The 20,242-nt window shown below is 42.0% G+C and overlaps 2 protein-coding genes across 2 annotated transcripts; one reads left to right on the top strand and one right to left on the bottom strand.

Annotated features, from left to right (window-relative positions):
* LOC102707781 (putative esterase YitV) lies at window positions 1-6,912 on the bottom strand. The gene is made up of 13 exons (XM_040525550.1): window positions 6,541-6,912; window positions 6,336-6,412; window positions 6,158-6,238; window positions 5,196-5,324; window positions 5,005-5,091; window positions 4,843-4,896; window positions 3,376-3,466; window positions 3,213-3,283; window positions 3,057-3,126; window positions 2,855-2,907; window positions 2,676-2,769; window positions 1,166-1,263; window positions 1-228 (listed from the first exon to the last, which is right to left on the bottom strand). The coding sequence occupies exons 1-13, from the start codon at window positions 6,857-6,859 to the stop codon at window positions 145-147; spliced, it is 1,308 nt and encodes a 435-aa protein (XP_040381484.1). The 5' UTR covers window positions 6,860-6,912; the 3' UTR covers window positions 1-144.
* A 2,610-nt stretch (window positions 6,913-9,522) lies between these two features.
* Window positions 9,523-14,499, top strand: LOC102707501 (U-box domain-containing protein 70-like). Its single transcript, XM_015838808.1, is given in 10 exon segments — window positions 9,523-9,797; window positions 9,936-10,232; window positions 11,063-11,149; window positions 11,259-11,485; window positions 11,564-11,630; window positions 11,920-12,039; window positions 12,432-12,826; window positions 12,828-12,915; window positions 13,042-13,800; window positions 14,033-14,499. Coding segments are annotated over 10 exon segments (2,397 nt in total). The 5' UTR covers window positions 9,523-9,635; the 3' UTR covers window positions 14,228-14,499.
* The last annotated feature ends 5,743 nt before the right edge of the window (window positions 14,500-20,242 follow it).

The raw sequence follows: 20,242 nt of genomic DNA, 5'->3' as shown, positions 1-20,242 counted from the left end.
TGGTCATGATTTTGGGCCAAATTCCAGCCATATATTCAATAGAAGCAGTTATAAAAGGAGACAACTTATTGTAGAGTATGTGCCCTTCCCTCACGATGTATTGTATTATTAGCTAGCTGGTATTCGGAACATATACAGAACTCTCTAAAGGAACCGATCAAACCAATCGCTGGCTTCCTTCACCATGTTTGCTGTCATTTGGTGGCCAATTCCTGGCTCTGCAATGAACTGAGCAGCGGAGAAATAGATTAGCAATTCATCAGTTCCCTTTCGTTTTTTTAATGGTAAGACAAAGTTAAGTCTTAATAAGTTTCCAGTTACTTTGGGCTCAACCAAATCAGCAGTTTGTAATGTATAAGAGGAAGATAAATTGTTGGTATAAAGAACTTAAAGTAGAATCAGAAAAGCAAAAGATGCAAAGGTAGGAACACTCTAGTATACAAGAATGAAGGCATCAACCTAGATCCATCCTCAGAGGCAATGATTACTAAATTAAAGTATTAAACTCCCAACAGTCCATTATGTGGGCACCCTACTGCCATAAAACCATAGTTCCGAAGCAGCATTTAGCTCATAAAAGAAGTCAGTCTTCAAACAATAAACAGATACAGACGTCCAGGCCTCAAGCAGGTTCCTCAGAGTCACAGTAATCAATTATGTACTGAACTGAGACATTTTTCTTTGTGATGGGTGCAGAGACTTTTTTTTAAACAGAGTACCAAACCTGAGATATTGTTTCAAAGAATATGCCATCTTGCATAAATGAATACACAACTAGTAAGAATCCAAGTGGATGATATTTTTTGTTGTGTAAGACAAGCACTGATATACTGTCTCCAAAACAATCAGTATGCATCAGCTATCGGGGGCCGTGGGAGGGACCCTTTAGTTTTTCATCATTTTCATTTATTTGACGTTACTCGGTTATGAGTAAGACTTCTTAAATTCCAATTTCATAAAGTTACAAGCATATTGTTGTGTTGCAGATTCATAATATCAATGAAAGGTTTAGACTTTAGACATCCATACTGAAAAGGATGGATACAAGCCTGAAAGTATTAAACTAAATTTATGGAAACCAAATTCCATTACAAAGATTGCTAATTAAAGGAGTTCATAAGTGATCTTAAAGCAAGTGCAGAAAAGACAGTTTGAGTGTGGTTACCGTGAATTTATCTGCAGAACCAACTTCTTCATAAGCCTTAGCAGCTCTGGAAACAGGCTCCTGCAAACCAGGTTCTGGGCACCGAGGGTCTTCAGCACCTGCATGGTAATATTGCTTTGTCAAAATCATCAATACATAACAAAAGTTTTAGCTTTATCTAAAAAAAAAGACGATTAGACGGCATACTTGTTCTCTGGTCAAAAAAAGAAGAAAAAAACTACGAGCAAGATGGTTTTGATCGCTGTGGGCAGACCCCAACAAACCCTGGCAAAGCCTTCAACTGCCTTTTGTCAGACAGACAAAGATTTCGTGGCCATGTCAATAGCAATCCATCTAGGCGACGGAGCCTCAATTCTATTTTGGGAGGACAGATGGTTAAAAGGTTGCAACCTATGCAGCCTGGTGCCCAATCTCTTCACCACGGTGCCCTCGAGAATCAAAAAACAACGGACAGTCAAGGAGGCACTACAAAATCAGTGGTGGATCAATGACCTCAGGGGCTCAATGGGGATCGTGTCGCTGCTGGAATTCCTTCGCATCTATCGACTCCTCTCCCCCATTCAGCTGTGGCAACAGCCGGACTCATTCCAATGGCGATGGAGCAGCTCAGGGCTTTACTCAACAAGATCAGCCTACAATGCACTGTTCATGGGGCGAGAGATTTTTCAGGAGGCCTTCCTCTGGAAAGCAAGGCGCCGAATCGCTGCTGCTACTTCTGCTGGCTGGTGGCTCACCAGCGCTGTTGGACAGCGGACCGACTGAGCAGACGAGGCCTGCCTCGTCCACCACATTGTGTACTCTGCGACCAGGCCCCGGAGACCATTGATCACATCTTGATCGGTTGTCCCGAATCGCGTCAACTGTGGTGGCTTATCCTAAACGCCATCAGTCTGCCAAGGCTAACTCCCATGTCCCAGTGCTCCTTCGGAGGATGGTGGGGACTTCAATGGGATAAGATTCCGCGGCGACAAAGGAAGGGCTTCGACATGATTGTGACGCTAATCGCCTGGTCAATCTGGAAAGAGCGGAACGCACAAGTGTTCAACCATCAGGCAAGTGCCTGGTCACTAGTGGGTAGTGGCGAGGGTTGCTGCTGATGAAGCAGCGCTCTGGCAGCAAGCAGGACTTCTGTGCTAACTGCCTCGGCCCGGCTCTAGGTCCTCTAGATTAGATATCGTGAGAGATCGGCAAGCATCTTGTTTTTTCTCTCTTTCTTCTTTCAGTTTTTACCTGTTGTAATCCACCCACAATCTTAATACAATGGTACGCGTCCCAGCGTATTCCCCCAAAAAGAAGAGAAAAAAAAGTTACCGCATACTTATGGTCACAACCCTTCTATGTGTGCTGGTTAAACACATAAAATGGGTAAGTGTACACTGTTTTAAAGCCTATAAATCACTCCAGTATTGAACAACCTTAAAGTTTCACTGTTTTGTAGTTTAATTTGGCAATTCACTTTCATAAAGTCAGTTACACAGAATTTGAATTCAGTCAGAAGTAACTGGTTTACCATTGAGGAGGAGCAATGGACGTGGCACAATCATAGGGACTGAAAAGGGCGCATCAAATTGTGAGTCCAGACCAGGTGCTATTTTGTCCCACACCTGGCAAAGGTATTTTAACACACAGTAATGACGCACATAAAGGGCTCATCAGAAATAAAGGGAAAACACTAATCCAAGTACTCACCTTTTGTACAACTTCTGTATCTATTTCACTCTTCCCTAGATCAATTCTTGCCTCTATAGAAGAAAACAGGGTAAAAAACATAAATATCTGCATGCAGCTGTACCAAATTAATAGAATAGATATCAATCTTGGTCTATCATTTCATTGACGGAAGCCCAACTTTTCAAATAGGCCATGCAAGAGATTATGCATGGAGTCTCACCTTCAAATAGAGGCTTGATGCTATCGACTCTAGCTTGCCATTTGTTATTATCTATGGCCCATCGAAATCCCTGGAGTTATCACGAGGAGTACTGCTAAGAACCAAACACAAAAATGTGTGTTTCCATGTCGATATATTTACACTGGAACAGCATACCTGAATGCCAATTATAGGAACAATAACACTGTACCGTGTATCCACAAAAGCAGAAAACCATGCGTGCATTCCTGATTCAGTTTTATTTTAAAAAAGGGTAAATTAGTAACAACAGAACCCATGCATTAGTTCAACATAAGGATGCAATCATGATAAACAATACCTCCAAGTGATTCACCAGTAATTCCAATCCTACAGGGATCAACATCCTCCCGTTCACTGAGATGATCTGCAAGCTTTATCAAGTCCCACACCTGAGGATGTAGAAATCCATTTAGGGTTCCTCATTGAGAATATATCTATTGTGAAGTGTTGGGCAGTGTGTTATAGTGTGTGTATGTGATAGGGCCCATTAGGCCCAACTATCATGTATATATATGTAACCTGAGATTGGAATGAGAGCTAGATCTAGAAAGTTCACACCAAAAATATTGGGAGTAATTCAAGAAGTCTGAAGACTTATCATTGTATCCAGTGCAAACTATGATATATCAGACCATCACAAAATAGCCCAGCTACAGTACAGTGTTTTGATGTAGTTCCTCTGGCAAACATCAGCATCAATGACTTTTAACCCATGAACTCAGACCAAGCATGTGGGCCGATTAAGTATGCTCTTCCAGCGCTGTTCTCCCATGTGCCGAAACCGTACATGACTGCTCAGCAAGGATTGCAGAAACGGGAGCGATGTTAGCAGAGCAACGGCTGAATATTTGCAGCTCTGGGAGGAACTGGAATCTGTTCAGCTCAAAGATTACATAGAAGACCACATGGGCACTTCATGGCTTCATCTGCTTACAACATGTTCTTTATGGCCAAAGAGCAGACATCTTGGCGAGCAAGGTTGTGGAAAACAAAAGGACCATCGAAAGTGTGTTTTTTTGGTTGGCAAGCCATCAAAGGAAGGTGCCTAACTGCAGACAATCTTCAGAAGCGCGGATGGCCAAACCAAAGCTCTTGCCCCCTTTGTCAACAGGCACAGGAGACCTGTCACCATCTCTTCGTCACATGCAGCTACACAAACCAAGTGTGGAGGCGCTGGCGGAGCTAGGTTGTGGTTCCCTTCCAGATGCTGGGTGAGACCAACCGGCCATTCGAAGAATGGTGGTCGATGGTGAGGCTTTGCTTTAAACCGAAGTTCAGGAAGTCATACGACACCGGCGGCCTACTAATCTGCTGGTTGATCTGGAAGGAATGCAATGCCGCATCTTTGACAGGAAAATGAGATCACCGAGTCAGCTCTTCAATGAAATTAGATTTGAGATCAAGACATGGGAGGAAGCAGGGTTTTTTGCTCGTTGTGAGTAGTCCTCTATCTATTTGTCTCTAGAGTTTCTCCGGTATTCTCCGGACTCAGCAACCTCTGTTGAGCTTTGTAAACTCACCCTGTACATGTTACCCATCTTAATGAAATTGGTTGGTCCGGTCTGGGCTTTCCCGGCAAAAAGACCATCCCAACTTAAGGCATATCCTACAGTCTGATTCAAAATTTTAAATACATGATAATTTGACTACTCTAACAAATAGACAAGTCAATGAACAAACTGAATGACACAATTATCTAAAAATTAAATGACACTACTTAAGGAGGGCAAAAATATTAGTTGTAACGAGTGGCAAAGTAGGGTACCGTGTCAAAAATAAAAGGCATTGTATCCCCATTCCTCCAAGCTGATTTTAGTGCCTGAGTTTAAAACCATGGAAGCAGAAATTGAGTCAAATAATAATTTTAAAAGAATTTTCAAGCATTTGTAGAACCAATGGTACATAGAAAGGATCTTAGGTAGATTACATCTATGTAAGTGGTATTATTGCTAGCCCTTTCACCATGATAACGAGAATCAATGGCAACAGAAATGTAGCCTCTGGAGGCATATGCCTGCAAATGTAGAACCGTCAAGTTCAAAATAGCAATGAGTAAGCATTGTGGCATAATTCAGTAAAGGGTTATTTTTCTAAAGCAACAAATAAGAGCCTCTTCACCTCAAGCAGTGGACACAGCCATTCTTTGCATTTGTATGAGCTGTGTAGGAATACAATAACTGGTTTTCTTTTAGGGGCTGTGTCGTTAAGTTTCAGAAGAAGCACAGGTACACGCCCTTGTTCACCTAACTGTTGGGTGGAAACAATATCAATTTTTCTGACTTAGGGAATGATAACGAATGCAAGCATACATTGACTTCCAGCTTATATAATGTAAGTATACAAGACTTTAACTGTGCATGCGAGCCTGGATCTAATAATAAAACATGATACTCTATTAATCTTTCAACAACAATTGGGGGTTTTCCAGAAAGGGTACTGGGCAGAACAGTGAGGCATCTTTTTACTCAACAAGTGAAACTCGTATATTTCATCAACATATTTCCCCAATAAAGTTGGCAGGCAGAGGTACATGTCTCCACTAATGTAGATTAACCACAGAACCAGTAATTATCTGTTCAGAATTTTAAGCAACACGACTCAATTACTCACTCCATTTTAGACGAAAGGTGTTTTGGTTTTATCCTGAATCAAACTCTTTTAGGTTTGACCAAGTTTATAGAAAAACATAGTAATACTTTTAACACCAAACAATATATTGTAAAAATAGATTCAACGATGGATTTAGTACAATTAATTTGGTGCTACAAATATTGCTACATTTTTCTAAAACTTGGTCAAGTTTGAAAAAAGTTTGACTTAGAACAGAACCGAAACACCTTACGTTTTGATTTTTGACACAGTCACACAGATGGAGTATTGTGATCCATTATGTACTAATGGCACTCCACTATTTCTCTTCTACTATCTCTTGAGGCGGGTGGAATGAAACTATTGGATTCCACAGTACTTACAGATGTCTCAAGATTTAATGCAAAGAAGAAGGTGGCTGTAGCACTCCCTTTAGTAACATCGATCGACAGAGCAATGCATCAAGATGTACCGATGTACCTAGTACCTACCTCAGTGATCAGGTAGAAGTTTTCTTCAACCAGCTTCTCCTTCAAGTTCCCCACCTCCTTCCTCGGGCATGATTCCATGGCCTGCAACATATTCCACACGTAACTAAGACCCAACACCAATCACGGAATCACCCCCGCGCTCTTGCACAAGATCATTGCTCCAACTGAGAATCCTGACCTCGCTCCGCCCCGTCGCCGTCCCCCCCTGGTACAGAGGGTCCTTCACCGGGCTCCCGCGCTCCACCGTGAGAGGCACTGTCGCGCACAAACCCCAAACCCCCCGGGCATTGATCAGCGCACTCGAAAAGGAGACTCACACACCATCGTAAATTCGTAATCCACGGTGGTGAGCTCCAAACTATGTAGATGGGAGGAGAAGAGACCTTGGAGATTACGGCGGCGGCTGAGAAGGACCTCGCGGAAGCTCGCCCGGAGACCGGAGGCCTCCATTCTGCTCCCTCCGCCGGCGGCTGCGGCCGTGGCGTGGTAGTGGGAGCCGCGGGCGGTGTCGCTGGAGGTGGAGGTGGAGGTGGACTCGCTGTAGCCGCGTTCGCTTCCGCTCGACGCCCGCTGACCCCGCGGCGGCTTCCTCACCGCGACGGCCACGTGAGCCGCGACCGCGGGGCGCGGCGGGGACCACGTGGCGGTGGCGGTCATCGCGAGGGCAAGCGCCACCGCCATGGCCGCCCTCCTCAGCGGCATCGACCGATGATCCTCTGCGCGCGGGCTTCGAGTGCGCCGCGCCGCGGCTCACACACACAGCAATCGGTGGCCGCGGTGTGCTCTCGGCGGAAGCGTGTGCTCGTGATTTTTTTCTGGGTTATTCTCGTCGCGGGTATAGAGTTAGCGGCGCAGAATATCCGGTGCAAGTGTGCAACGTGTGCACAGGGTTTTGCGTTTTTTCACAGCCTATATATATACGCGAGCACGTGCACCACCAATGAGTTGATAACTACGACACCAGTTCCACACAGGTACACGTATGTACAAATTTGGATTTATCTTTTTAGGTTGAATTTACGCTTTATTTATTTAATTTGTCGCCATTTTGTTCACGTTATCTATTCGACCACTCAATATTTAGAAGACTACCGTTATCATTTTTTGCCATTTCACCCTTTGGCACTTCCGTGGATCGCCAAGAAAATTAAAATAAAAGTAAAATGGAATTAAGGAAAAGTAGGAGAAAATATACAGAAGTCATGAAATGAAGAACCAAAGTAGTGAATAAACATGTTTCTTTTTTTAAGAAAATAAGTTTATATTTAAGTTGTATAGTAATATAAACTAAGAGATGTCAGAAGATTCTCTTTAGTTATTTTAGTGAACATTTTTTAAAAATTTTGGATTGACTAGATTTTATTTCTAAGTATTTGATTGAGTCTAGAATTATTAAAATAATTAAAAATCATAGGAATCGATGTATAAATGTGTGTATTAGGGTAAAAATTAAATTCTAAAAATGTTTACTTTCGAAACAGAGAGTAGTTATTTGGCATAAGATTTTTTTTAAAAAAAATGGAATACAAGGGGAGGAGAACAATCTTTAGTACCTTTTAAGGAGTTGTTTAAATCGGGGACTTTTTTTTAAGTTACTTATCACATCGTTTGAACGTTAATTAGGAGTATTAAATATAGAGTGATAAAAAAACTAATTGCATAAATAAAGGCTATTTCTTTAGATAATTTTTTAAGACTAATTAATCCACGATTAGCAAATGTTTACTGTAGCATCACATGGACTAATTATGCTCAATAGATTCATCTCACTAATAATACTTCTAATTAATATCCAAACATTCGAAGCAAACATGCACTAAGTTTTTTTCTAGTTAAGACTTCATTTTTTCTTTGACATGTTCGGACATCGTAATCTTTTGCTGAGCACAAGTGGCCAATTGGCCACACACATGTACTCGTATACACCTATCTAGACAAGTCGTAGCACACGTAAACACTTGAATTTTTTTTTAAGAAATATTATTATTATAATGTAAAATAGTAAAATTAAAGGCCATCCGTGTAAAATCGTAAATTTAGCTCTCTGTCGAACTGTCATAGTTCGATATACCTCATATCAAACGACCAACAGTCGATTAGGGAAGAGATCAAACGACTACGAGTTCGATGGGGCCTATCGACCTGCCCCTGTTCGATAGACTCTGGACATGTACGTATCAAACGCTAGGTGATCGACAAGGGCGGTGGGAGGGCCCAATCGGTCTGCAGTAGTTCGACAGAGGGGTGGGAGGGCCCTATCGGCCGGCAGCAGTTCGACAGGCCTCGCGGCGCCAGGTGGTGGGCCTAGTCGAACGTTGGTTGATCGATAGGGGCCCTGTGAACAACAGCAGTTCGACAGGGCCCAATCAATTACCCATTGTTTGACCGTGTGCTAAATTTATGATTTTTCACGGACGGCCTCTAATTTTACAATTTTCTATTAAATTAATAATATTCCTAAAAAAATTCTAAACATTTAACATTGAAAAACATCCAGCCATATATATGTACTAGTAGTACTTCCTTAAGATTAAACTATACAAGAAATATAAGGACAGAATCAAAAAAATAAAAATAAGGGCACCTACCAAATTCTTCTTGAGTTCATAAACTTTGTACTATGTTTGGTTTTCCTTAATTACAAGTCTTTGTTCCAAAACATACCTACAAATACTTTTGTCATTCCATTCATAGGCAGGATTTACCTCACTGATGATAACCCCATCAAATTGGAATAGACTTAATATTTGATAAAGAAATATTTAGTTATTTGTGGTTTTTATGACCACCATGCTTACCACCAGCGTGCGGACCTCGATTCTCATAATAAGGACATTCACAACAAGAATACATGACAAGTGATTTTATTATTAAGAATACATGACAAGTGATTTTATTATTCCACTTCAAATATCAATCACCATGGAGGAGAGGGGTTTGAGGAGTATCCTCATTCCTCTACAAGGCACAACGTGGTTGATAGATAACCAATGGATGCATGGCTAGAAAATGTGTTAGGTGGATACATACCCTTGTCACACGCAGCAGACCCCAATGATTCCCTTTACTGCATATACGTGAATATTTAAACAGATAAAATTTCTCGTATACCTAATCTATATTTTAGTGATCTAAATTTAAATTTAATATCATATATATATATATACATATTTTACCATATTTTTTCTACGGACGGATGGAAAATACCCATCCCATTCTCACCCTGGTAACGCACTCCACTCCACACCCGATGGGGCCCGACGCCTTTCCCGTTTCGGGTGTGGAGCCCTTCTTGCCCAGTGGAAGTAGCCGCGCACAGAAGCCAAGCCGCCGCGTCAAGTCTAGCTCCCTCCGGTCAAGTCTCCTCCTCCTCCCCCTCACCCATTCCCCCTCGAGAACTAGGTCGCCGCCGCCGAGGGCGACTCGGCGGCCAATGCATTTGCTGCTCCCGTAGAAGCCGCCGCTGCGTCCCGCAGCAATGGAGGCGGAGGCGCAGCGGGAGATGGAGGCCGGCAACGCCGCCTACCGCAAGCTCTACCTCGAGACGGCCGTGCGCCACTACACCCGGGGCGCCCGCCTCGACCCCGGCGGCATCTCCTTCCTCACCAACCGCGCCGCCGCCTACCTCCTCATGGGCAAGGTAGGCACGGCGCACGGATCAGTCGAGTCATGCTCATGCTCATGCCCCAGCCCAAACCCCTCTCTCCGCTCGCGGGGGCGGGCCGCCATTGTTTAACTCGTCGCCGGTTGCACGCGGCTGGTTTATTTTTTTCTCCAGTACAAGGAATGCGTGAGGGACTGCGACGAGGCGGTGGAGAGGGGCAGGGAGCTCCGCGCCGACAACAAGCTGGTCGCGCGGGCGCTGTCGAGGAAGGCGTCGGCGCTGCTCAAGCTCGCCGCCTGCGCCGCGGACTACGAGCCGGCGATCAGGGCGCTGCAGCAGTGGCTGGCCGAGCAGTACAGCGAGGACACGCTAGCCAAGCTGGACGAGGCGGAGAAAGCCAGGAAGGAGGTGGAGGAGCAGGAGCGACTCGATCAGGAAGCTGCCGATCACCACCGAGACAAAGGTTCGTGTGTTCTGTTGTTGATTAGTGCAATGTGAGGTACAGTAGGAATTGATTGCTGTGCATCGACCATCTAATGTTGTCATGTTGCTCCATTTGGCCATTTGTTACATGCTATCTTATCCATTTTTAAATAACAATTTGGCAGGAACACTACCTGCCTATCCAATATAAAAAGGAAAGAGTGTAGAAGTAGCCATTTAGTTACAACTTACAAGGTAGGTGTTCACAGATGATGGCAGATCTTTCCCTGCCTATAGCACCTCATGGACGACTGGATTGCTGTATTATCAGATATTCCTCCAAAGCATGCTCGTTGAATGCCAACTGTCAAATACTCTAGTTCTGTGAAATTGCAAGAGTTAGCTTGCTATGTGCAAGAAGAAAGCTATTAAAGTAGAACATCACTCTCAGAAGTTTCAGTTTCTCACTTCAAGCGTGAGACGGAGCAAGTGTACAAAACTGTTCTGGTTGTTCATGCAGTAACACAATAAACTGGATAGGGGTTCCCTTTCTTCAAGCATTATACAACCAGCTCCTGGCTAGTACTCCCTCCGGTCCCTAAAAAGAGTTCATTTTTTGGTTTCTGTGTTCAACGTTTGACTATCCGTCTTATTTGAAAAATTATTAAAAAAATAGTCATGTGTAAAGTACTATTCATGTTCTATCATCTAATAACAATAAAAATATTAATCGTAAACTTTTCTTAAATAAGACAAAAAGCCAAGCATCGTATACAAAAAGTGAAAAATGAACTTATTTGGGACAGAGGGAGTAATACACTAGGCATGCTACATTGTAATGTACATATTCTTCTGCTCATTGTGTACCTGTGTTTCAGGAAACGATTTTTTTTAATCAGAGAAAGTACCAGGAAGCAGCAATGCACTATACCGAAGCCATGAGAAAGAACCCAAAGGATCCCAGGGTATTGATTTATACTATTACACTGGTTTTATAACAAGTCAACTATTTTCTTCTTGGTGAAAATTACATCTCAAGTTGTCACTTTTTAGTTTGGTACTCATCTTTTGTAGCTTTCTTTTAGCAATAGAGCTCAATGCCACATCTACCTAGGAGTATTTCCTGAAGGTCTTGAAGATGCATGTAAATGCATTGAGTTGGATCCTACTTTCCTGAAAGGCTATCTGCGTAAAGCTAAAGTTCAGTTCCTTATGAACAATTATGAAAATGCTCTGGCAACTTACTTGGAGGGTTTGAAGTGTGACCCAAACAACCTCGAAGTTCTTGATGGCTTGAGGAGGTAGCCTTTTTCAGTTCTCTGTTAACTTTAGTGATGCTATTAGTATTATTTGAAGTAACATTATTTTGGTAAATTTAGATGTGCAGCATGCATTAAAAGGGCTAATGGCGGTGATGCCAGCACAGAGGACTTGAGAGAGATATTGGTCAGTTTAGTTCCTTTCATCTAATTATTCTACCATTGTCACCTATTTCTATGTAGTAGTATTTTTGAATGCAATGAGTATGTCTTGCATATGTGGTTAGCTATGAAGGGTAATCCTTGTAAGATGGTAAAATGGAGTAGATAATTTGACTAGCGCAGTGCTCAAGTATTAAGCTTAGGAAGTTGCATTAGGAGTGACAACTGATAAACGAGTTCTATGATGCTAATCCATAGCTCAATGAAAGCTTGCTACCTATTAATCTATATTTTCTCATGAACTATCCTTGCAGGGAGATTTGCATTTGAATGATGATCTGCATAATAAACTGCAAAAATGCATGGATGAAGCTGCACTGTTGAAGAAGGAAGCATCTGACGAGCGTTTAAAGCGGATTGAATCTGAACGATTGGTAAATTCATTACGAATTTACTATGCTATCATTGTATTAATATTTTTTTTTCTTTCTGCAAAATGGTTGGATTTGACTGGAGATATATCATCAGCCAATCATATCTTGTTCTCAAACATTTGGTTCTATAGAGTGCATAACATCATTCATATCTAATATTGGTGTTGTTGCGATTCCAACAGGCAAGCCTTAGCAGTCCACTGCCAGTGTATCTACTACCAATTTGCCAGGCCCAAGCTTTATCTCCATTCAAACCAACACTCACTCGCCATATGAAAATACTTTTTGATGACACTTTTTTCCTGACCAAGGATGTTGCAAGCTATTGAATGAACCCATAAATCAAGGTAACTGTCTGAATGATATGAATGACAGCTATTTGATTTGTGCAGGCCAGGACATTAGAAGACCTGTATTTAAGCCAGGTCCAACAAAGGAAAGAAACGGGGGAATCTCTTTCAAGGGTACAACAAGAGTTTGAACAACTTAAAATGCAGCAAGATGAGGTCACCGTGGAACTTCAGAAAGTCAATGAGCTGAACGAGAATCTACTAGGTCAACTCTCTGAATCCAAAGAGTGTTTTGAATGGCTTCTATCGGAGCATGATCACTTGCTACATGAACGAGATAATGCAGTCCGAGAGGTTGAAGAATTACGTCGGAAAAGAGGCCAAATGCTTTCAGTTTTGGTTACAGCGATGCACTGTGAGTTTTCATCATCTGAACTGGAATCTGCAACAGAAAATTATAGTAATTCACTGAAGATTGGAGAAGGAGGGTTTGGCTGCGTATAAAGTTATCCTCCGAAACATGACAGTTGCAATAAAGGTGCTCAGACCTGATAGTTTACAGGGGCAATCACAGTTCGAACAAGAGGTAGTTTAATGCACCCATTTTAACTTTTGTTATCTTTGTCATTCTGGAAAAGGGAGTCTATCTCTGGCTGCTCTCGTCCAAAATGGAAAGTAGAAACTGAGCATCTTCTTTTGGATTTTGTTGCAGGTTTCTATCCTTAGTAGAGTGAGACACCCTCACCTTGTGACTCTCTTAGGAGCTTGCTTAGCGTCTTCAACACTTGTATATGAGTTCCTTCCAAATGGAAGCCTTGAAGATTTTCTTGTGTGTCCAGATAAGAGGCAAAATTTGACATGGCAAGTTCGGATTAGAATTATTGCTGAGATATGTTCAGCACTGATCTTCCTGCATAAGAATAAACCTCACCCAGTTGTTCATGGAGATCTTAAGCCTGCTAACATCCTCCTTGATGTTAATTTGGTCAGTAAGCTCAGTGACTTTGGTTTTTCTCGTCTCCTAATCCAGTCCAGCACCAATAACACCACCCTGTACCGCACCATGCATCCTGTGGGTACCCCTCTGTACATGGACCCAGAATTTCTTTCCACTGGAGAGTTGACACCTCAGTCCGATGTTTATTCATTTGGGATTGTAGTCTTGCGTCTGTTAACAGGCAGGCCTCCTGTTGGTATAAAGAAGATTGTGGAGGATGCAATGGAGAAAGGCGACTTGAATTCTGTAATTGATACCTCAGTGGGAGACTGGCCTCATCTGTACATAGAACAGCTGGCATACCTTGCTCTCAGATGCACTGAGTTGAGCAGGAGGTGCCGCCCTGATCTTTCAGGTGAGGTGTGGGAAATAGTTGAGGGCATAAGGGATGCTGCATTATCTTCACCTTCATCCTCTAGATCAATGCAGGATCAGAACAGTGCACCATCATATTTCATCTGTCCTATATCTCAGGTAAGCAGAAAGACTAACTGCCGTAAAATTTGTCAAACAATCACCTGAGTTTCACCTGTTCTGGCACATGTGAATTTAATCAGAAGACAGTACTGAAGAAGCGCACATTTATGGTATAAACCAAATGTGATTTTGTTTTTTTGAAAAAATGCTGACCATCATAGAAGACCATATCCTTATAGTTTGTGCGATGACTTACATTAACTTACTACCTATGTGGTCAAAATTTCAGGATATCATGGATGATCCTCACATTGCAGCAGATGGATTCACCTACGAAGCCGATGCCATCAGGAGTTGGCTCTGCGCTGGTCATGACACATCTCCAATGACCAACTTGCGACTTGAACACGAGGAACTCATCCCGAATCGTGCACTACGTTCTGCTATTCAGGAGTGGCTCCAGCAGCACAACATGGCGCTGTAGCCAACTTCCTCCCATATGTGAAGCAAGTGGTACCAACTGTATAGAATTAACAGACCCCTAAGGCAAGTTCGGTATGCCTTCTTTATGCAGGTATGTAACTAGTATAGTAGCATGTAATGTGAAGGCAGTGTTGGGCAAAGCCCAGTAACTTCGATATGTAGTGAGGACAAAACCTGTATGCGTGTAGTGTAGGTATGGCTATGACTCTTGAGGACAACTAATGTCGAATCTTAGTTTGATAATGTGTATATCAACCGTAATGTTGCATGTGCCATGAGTTTGATTATGTGTGTATCAGCTAGTTTATCCCCAAAAAATCAAATAGCTAGTGAAAAATGGTAGCTGATGTATTCATTTTAGCTCCCATTTCTATGAACAATAACTATTAATTAATTATTTCCAATACAACCAACAATTGAACAAAAACACCATTTTACGCATTGATTTTTAGTTTAATTACACAAATCTAAAACGAATTTATTTCAGATCGGAGAGGTAGTTGTGTGAAGTACCAGTATCTTTTTTTTTTTATGATTTGAATGTTCCATCGTCCTAAGGTAGGGGCCTGATATGCACAGATACACTTGATCACAAGGCGACAGGTCGTCTTCTGTTGCAAAGGAAAAAGGAGGTACCTGAGCATTGATGATGATGCTAGCTGCTCGTCCAGCCTCTTGCACAGTTTCACTACCTGGATTTTATCACATGTTTCCTTTTGTCGGATACCATACCAGCAGCATGCATGGACCAGCTGGGTTGATGATCAATGGCGATGATGGTTCAGGTCTTCAGGAGACGTCTGGTGCGCCCAGTGGGCCAGTTTCACTGTTGTGGTTGGTTGTAGGTGGACCGGAGGAGCTTTGGAGGAAGTTTCAGCAGTTGAATTCTGGATTCTTTTGCGAGTATCATGGTGCCTTTTTGGACTGCACAAATGGTACCGGAAGAAAATATTGTAGGAAGGAATATATTGTTTTCTATGCCTTTTCTAATGGCCTCAGACGTCGAGCTGAAGCCCTTGTTAAGATTCCTTCATGAAAAAGTTCAAGGCAACCGTGTTGCAGCCTTGCTCTTTCTCTCGTGTAAATATCCTCCTCTTGGACAACTACTGCATCTAGTTCCCTATCATTTTTAAGTTGTTTTAGGGGTACTCTCTATCGTTATTAGAACCAATTTACTCCGTACATTCTGTTCTACTTGAGTAAATTATACTTTGGATCATATATCTTATCGAAGTTTTACTTTGGACCACTTTTATAGTGTTATTATTTTTTTTCACTTTGGGCTATTCATCGTTGCAAATGTTGCAATTTGAGCCGGGTAGCCCACATGTCAATGAAAATAACTCTCTATTGTCCATGTACATCAATTGGTCCAAACTGTAACATTTTGGCAACAATACTAGTCCGAAGTAAAAAAAAAAGACACTTTAAGCATGGTCAAAAGTGAAACTTTTTGAAGTATATGACCCAAAGTGCAATACACTCTTTCTAATCCTATGGGTTATATTTATACTACCGCATTATGATATTAAATGTTGACGGCAGAATATTTTTCTGATGACAGTATACTCATTAATCATACCAAGATTAGGATGCAACCAATAAATGTTAATATACTCACAATTTTTTTATTACCACGTTTTCTACAACATGTTTGATGCATGAGGCAGGGGCGGGACTAAAATGAAATATGGATTGCCACTTGATTTTTAATACGGTGAACCAAGTCTAGACTCGTTACGAGTGTTTTAGTTTGGATCGAGAGAAATGTATATGGTGAAAATATATAAACTCTATTTAAATTTTTTTATATCGGTATCTATAAACCCTCTTGTACAACACAGTTCCACCCCTGGCAACAAATTTCAGATTCCGTCTGGAAAACACGAGACAAATCTTTTGAGTCGGATTAATCCGTCATTAGTACATGTTGGTTACTGTAGCACTTATGGCTAATCATGCACTATTTAGGTAAAGATTCGTCTCACGATTTTCTCCATAACCGTGTAATTAGTTTTAATGTTTATGTACTCTTAATACTTTATTTAGGTGAATAAAGATTCGATATAATGTTTTTGGAACTAAACCGGGCCTAAAACAAGCCACCATCATAAGGACACCAACAACGTGACTCCTATACCTACGGCAGGTTACGAGATGCATGTGTTTATATGAGATCACTCTTTTAGCTAAGTCATTGACTTGAATATAACGTGGAAGCACGGTACAAATAGCTGTATTACTGTATTATAAATATCCTAATAAGTACCCCTCTTTATTTTTTTTCTTTAAGCAGAGTATGCACACTATGCAGAGATAGAAGAAGCAAGAAGCAATGAAAGAAATGGGTCCCATCTTTTACCCTAAATGCATATATTGTTTTAAAATTTAAATTCTAAAACTTAATTTTGGAATTGTTATGCGCTTTTCATTGTAGTTTCTCAATCAACATTGGTGTTTAATTCATTACAAATATAAATAAAATATTAACCATGAATCATTTTTATTGGTAATGCGTATTAGCTGTAATTGGTTGAACTCAATTGAGACCATATACCATAAGTTAGTGACTCACTGACATGTAGATTTACTTTTCTATGGATTTATATATTACTAGCCGTAATATTACATAACTTAAGAGTGAGAGAATCTGGTTCTGGCTAGACCCCAGCCTGATCTTTGCGTTATACGTATGCTTATAAATAAGAAAATAGAATTATAGAACTTAAATTTAATGTTAATTTTGAGGTTTTTCACTATAATTTTATTTTTAGTCTTTGTTTTGTTAGATTGCTATGAACATATAATTTTTTATTCATAGTCTATTTTTTAATCGTTAATACCAGTTTTTCTTCCACTTACTATAAGACATAAGACAAGGATATCAAGCTAAATGCATATGCTGCTCCCGAGTCCCAAACACCAACGACAGGGTCCTGCAACAATATAAGAAACTTAAAAAATAGATTGACATGATTTTTAAAATTAACTTTTTTACATGAAATCTTTAAAAAACATATCGTGTTGAGCGCACCCGTGAAAAAGCTAGATTCATGAAAAAGCTAGCGAATCTAGCTAACTATAAGATCAGTCTCAATGCATGTTTCATAAGGATGTCATGCACATTAAATAGGGTGCCATATCGGTAAAATTACTGACTTAACAGAGTCATTAAATAAGGGAGTTTTGTGCGACAAGAGAGGAGTTTCATCCACATAAAACTCATCTGGTTTGATTACCTAGATTATAGTCTTGATAACTATACCATTAAATCATACGTTATGCATTGAGACTGACATAAGGGAAGAGAGCTTCAGTCGTGGCTGGCCACACAGAGGTCGACAAGTGGCTCGCACCACACCCGGGTGGGGTACCGTACGGCCAGCAGCGACGAAGGGCGGCAAAGAGCCATCGCATCGCCCATCGCCAAAGGAGCTACAGTATCTGCCACCATCCAGGACACAAGGATCCTATTTCTCTTTTATTTTTCAAAAGATCGCCATGGATCCGATTCTATTCCAAAGCGATGGCCAAGCCGGCTTTATTGTTAACCGGCGACGGTACCACATGAACAGTGAGGGGCCAGATTGCAGTAGTTGCAAATGGAGCAGGGTGCTGTACGAATTCTTTTGTCTCGTAGCCGCCTCCACGTGTACTTTTACGGCCGTTTTAAACAATCTTTTGTTGATTCGTGGATGTGCATGGAAAATGTAAATTGCAAAATTATAAGGACCGGAAAAAACACTAAGATCCGAGTTACCAAATTAAAACCATTTATATTATGAGATCCAAATTTAAGACCTCTATGCTTAGTCTACGTGTCACTTTGGAACCAGACTTAGGTCCGTTTATTTCCAAAAACTTTTTTCCAAAATTATCACATCGAATTTTTTGATATCTAAATGGAGTATTAAACATAGATGAAACAAAAAAAACTAATTGCAGAGCTAGAAGGGAAATCGCGAGACGAATCTTTGAGTTTAATTACTACATGATTAGCCATAAGTGATACATTAATCCACATGTACGAATAACGGATTAATTATGCTCAAAAGATTAACCTCACGATTTCTATGGGAAATTTGTTTTTTCATTCGTGTTCGAAAGCACCACCCGATATCCGATCAAATCTCTGACGTGACATTCAATTTTTTTCTAACTACACGGGACCTTACAAGCAACCTCCATTTTTCGGGGCATTTAACTTTTTGCGACTATTAAAAATGGATGATAACAGATTTGTCACTCGCTGTCTATGATATATGGATTCTTATGTGTCTATGGCATGTAAGTCCAGTGACAAATCTGTTATAACCAACCGTAACAGCGGCCAAAAAAAATTTAATTATTCCTAATTTGTCAGGCAAGAGATCGTATGCCTACCTAGGCCTGGGAAAAAAGACCGAGACCGAGAGACCGAACCGAATAGATCGAGACCGAGACCGAAAAGACCGAGACCGAGAAATTTGGTCCCGGTCTCGGGTGGAGGAGGTGAAAGACCCAAAAATTCAGTCCGGTCTTCGGGTACAAGGCTCGGGTAACCGAATAGGACCGAACAAACCGAACCGCACTCTTCCCTCTGCCTCCTCCCGCCCGCCTCCTCCCCTCCGCCTCTCCGCTCGCCTCCCTGCCTCCTCCCATCGGCCACCGCCTCCTCCCGCCAGCTGCCGCCTCTCCTCCGCCTCCTCCTGCTAGCCGCCGCGTCTCCTCCGCCTCTTCCCGCCGGCCGCTGCCTCCCCTCCGCCTCCTCCTCTCCGCGTCCTTCCGTCCACCGCCGCCTTCCCTTCGTCGTCCTCCTGCCAGCGGCCGCGTTACCTCCGCCTCCTCCCGTCGGCCGCAGCGTCTCCTCCACCTCCTCCCGCTAGCCTTCTTCTCGACTCCTCCCGCCGGCCGCTGCCTCCCCTCCGCCTCCTCCCCTCCCCGTCCTCCCGCCGGCCGTCGCCTTCTCTCCGTTGTCCTTCGGCCAGCCGCCCCGCCTTCCCTTCGTCTCCTCCCGTCGGTCACCGCCTAATATTTCGGGCATTTCAGTCAGGACCGAGACCAAACAAGACCGAGACCGAATTTTTCGGTCTTGTGTTTTTTTCAAGACCGATCGAGCCCGAGTTCTGAAAGACCGAATTTTCTCTGAAAACCGAAGACCGAGACCGAACAAAAACCGAATGCCCAGGACTATGTCCACCTTATTGTGATGACCCCGTTAATTCCTAATATTGCTGAAGCTAAAGACTAGAGAGCCCACTGAGTCGTCGACACGTGCCCCCACGGTACCACTCTGCAGCAGTTGCTCAGCCAGTAACGAGGCGCACGTAGCAAGTCACTGACATTGTGGGCCGCTTGACTGGTGGGTCCCGCGTAGCACTGGGCAGGTAGTCGGCGGCCAATCGCGAGCGTCGCCAACACGCTGCCTTTTATTCTCAATGCATGGTGTGGGCCCCCAGGGTCCAATCAACCAAAGGAAGGAAGCAACCGAGTTGAGAGTACACTTGAGATCTTGGTGTTTAGTTGTCAAAATTTTTTATAAAAATATCACATCAAATGTTTGGTCGGATATTGGAAATGGGTTTTTGAACACGAATGAAAAAACGAATTTCACGGCTAGCCTAGAAACCACGAGACAAATCTTTTGAGCCTAATTAATCCGTCATTAGCATATATTGGTTACTGTAGCACTTATGGCTAATCATAGACTAATCAGGCTCAAAAGATTCGTCTTAAGATTTCTTTCGTAATTGTGCAATTAGTTTTTTGGTTCATCTATGTTTAATGCTTTATTTAGGTGTCCAAAAATTCGATGTGATATTTTTGGAAAAAAATTTTGGGAAAAACAAAGCCTTAATACGAAACGTAAGAGCAAGTTTACTAATTAATAAATAGTACAATCAACTGTTGGCTACAAATTGTCTATAGACAATTTAATAGTTAATTTATACCATAGTTATATGCTATATAATTAATATTCGATTATACCTGCATATGCACACGTGTCTCGGAGTCCGTACTATAGCTGGCTATAAAT

This window comes from Oryza brachyantha, chromosome 6 (genome assembly GCF_000231095.2).
Source record: "Oryza brachyantha chromosome 6, ObraRS2, whole genome shotgun sequence".
Lineage (NCBI taxonomy): Eukaryota > Viridiplantae > Streptophyta > Magnoliopsida > Poales > Poaceae > Oryza > Oryza brachyantha.
Note: the sequence above shows the minus strand (reverse complement) of the source record. Positions and strands in the feature narration are given on the sequence as shown.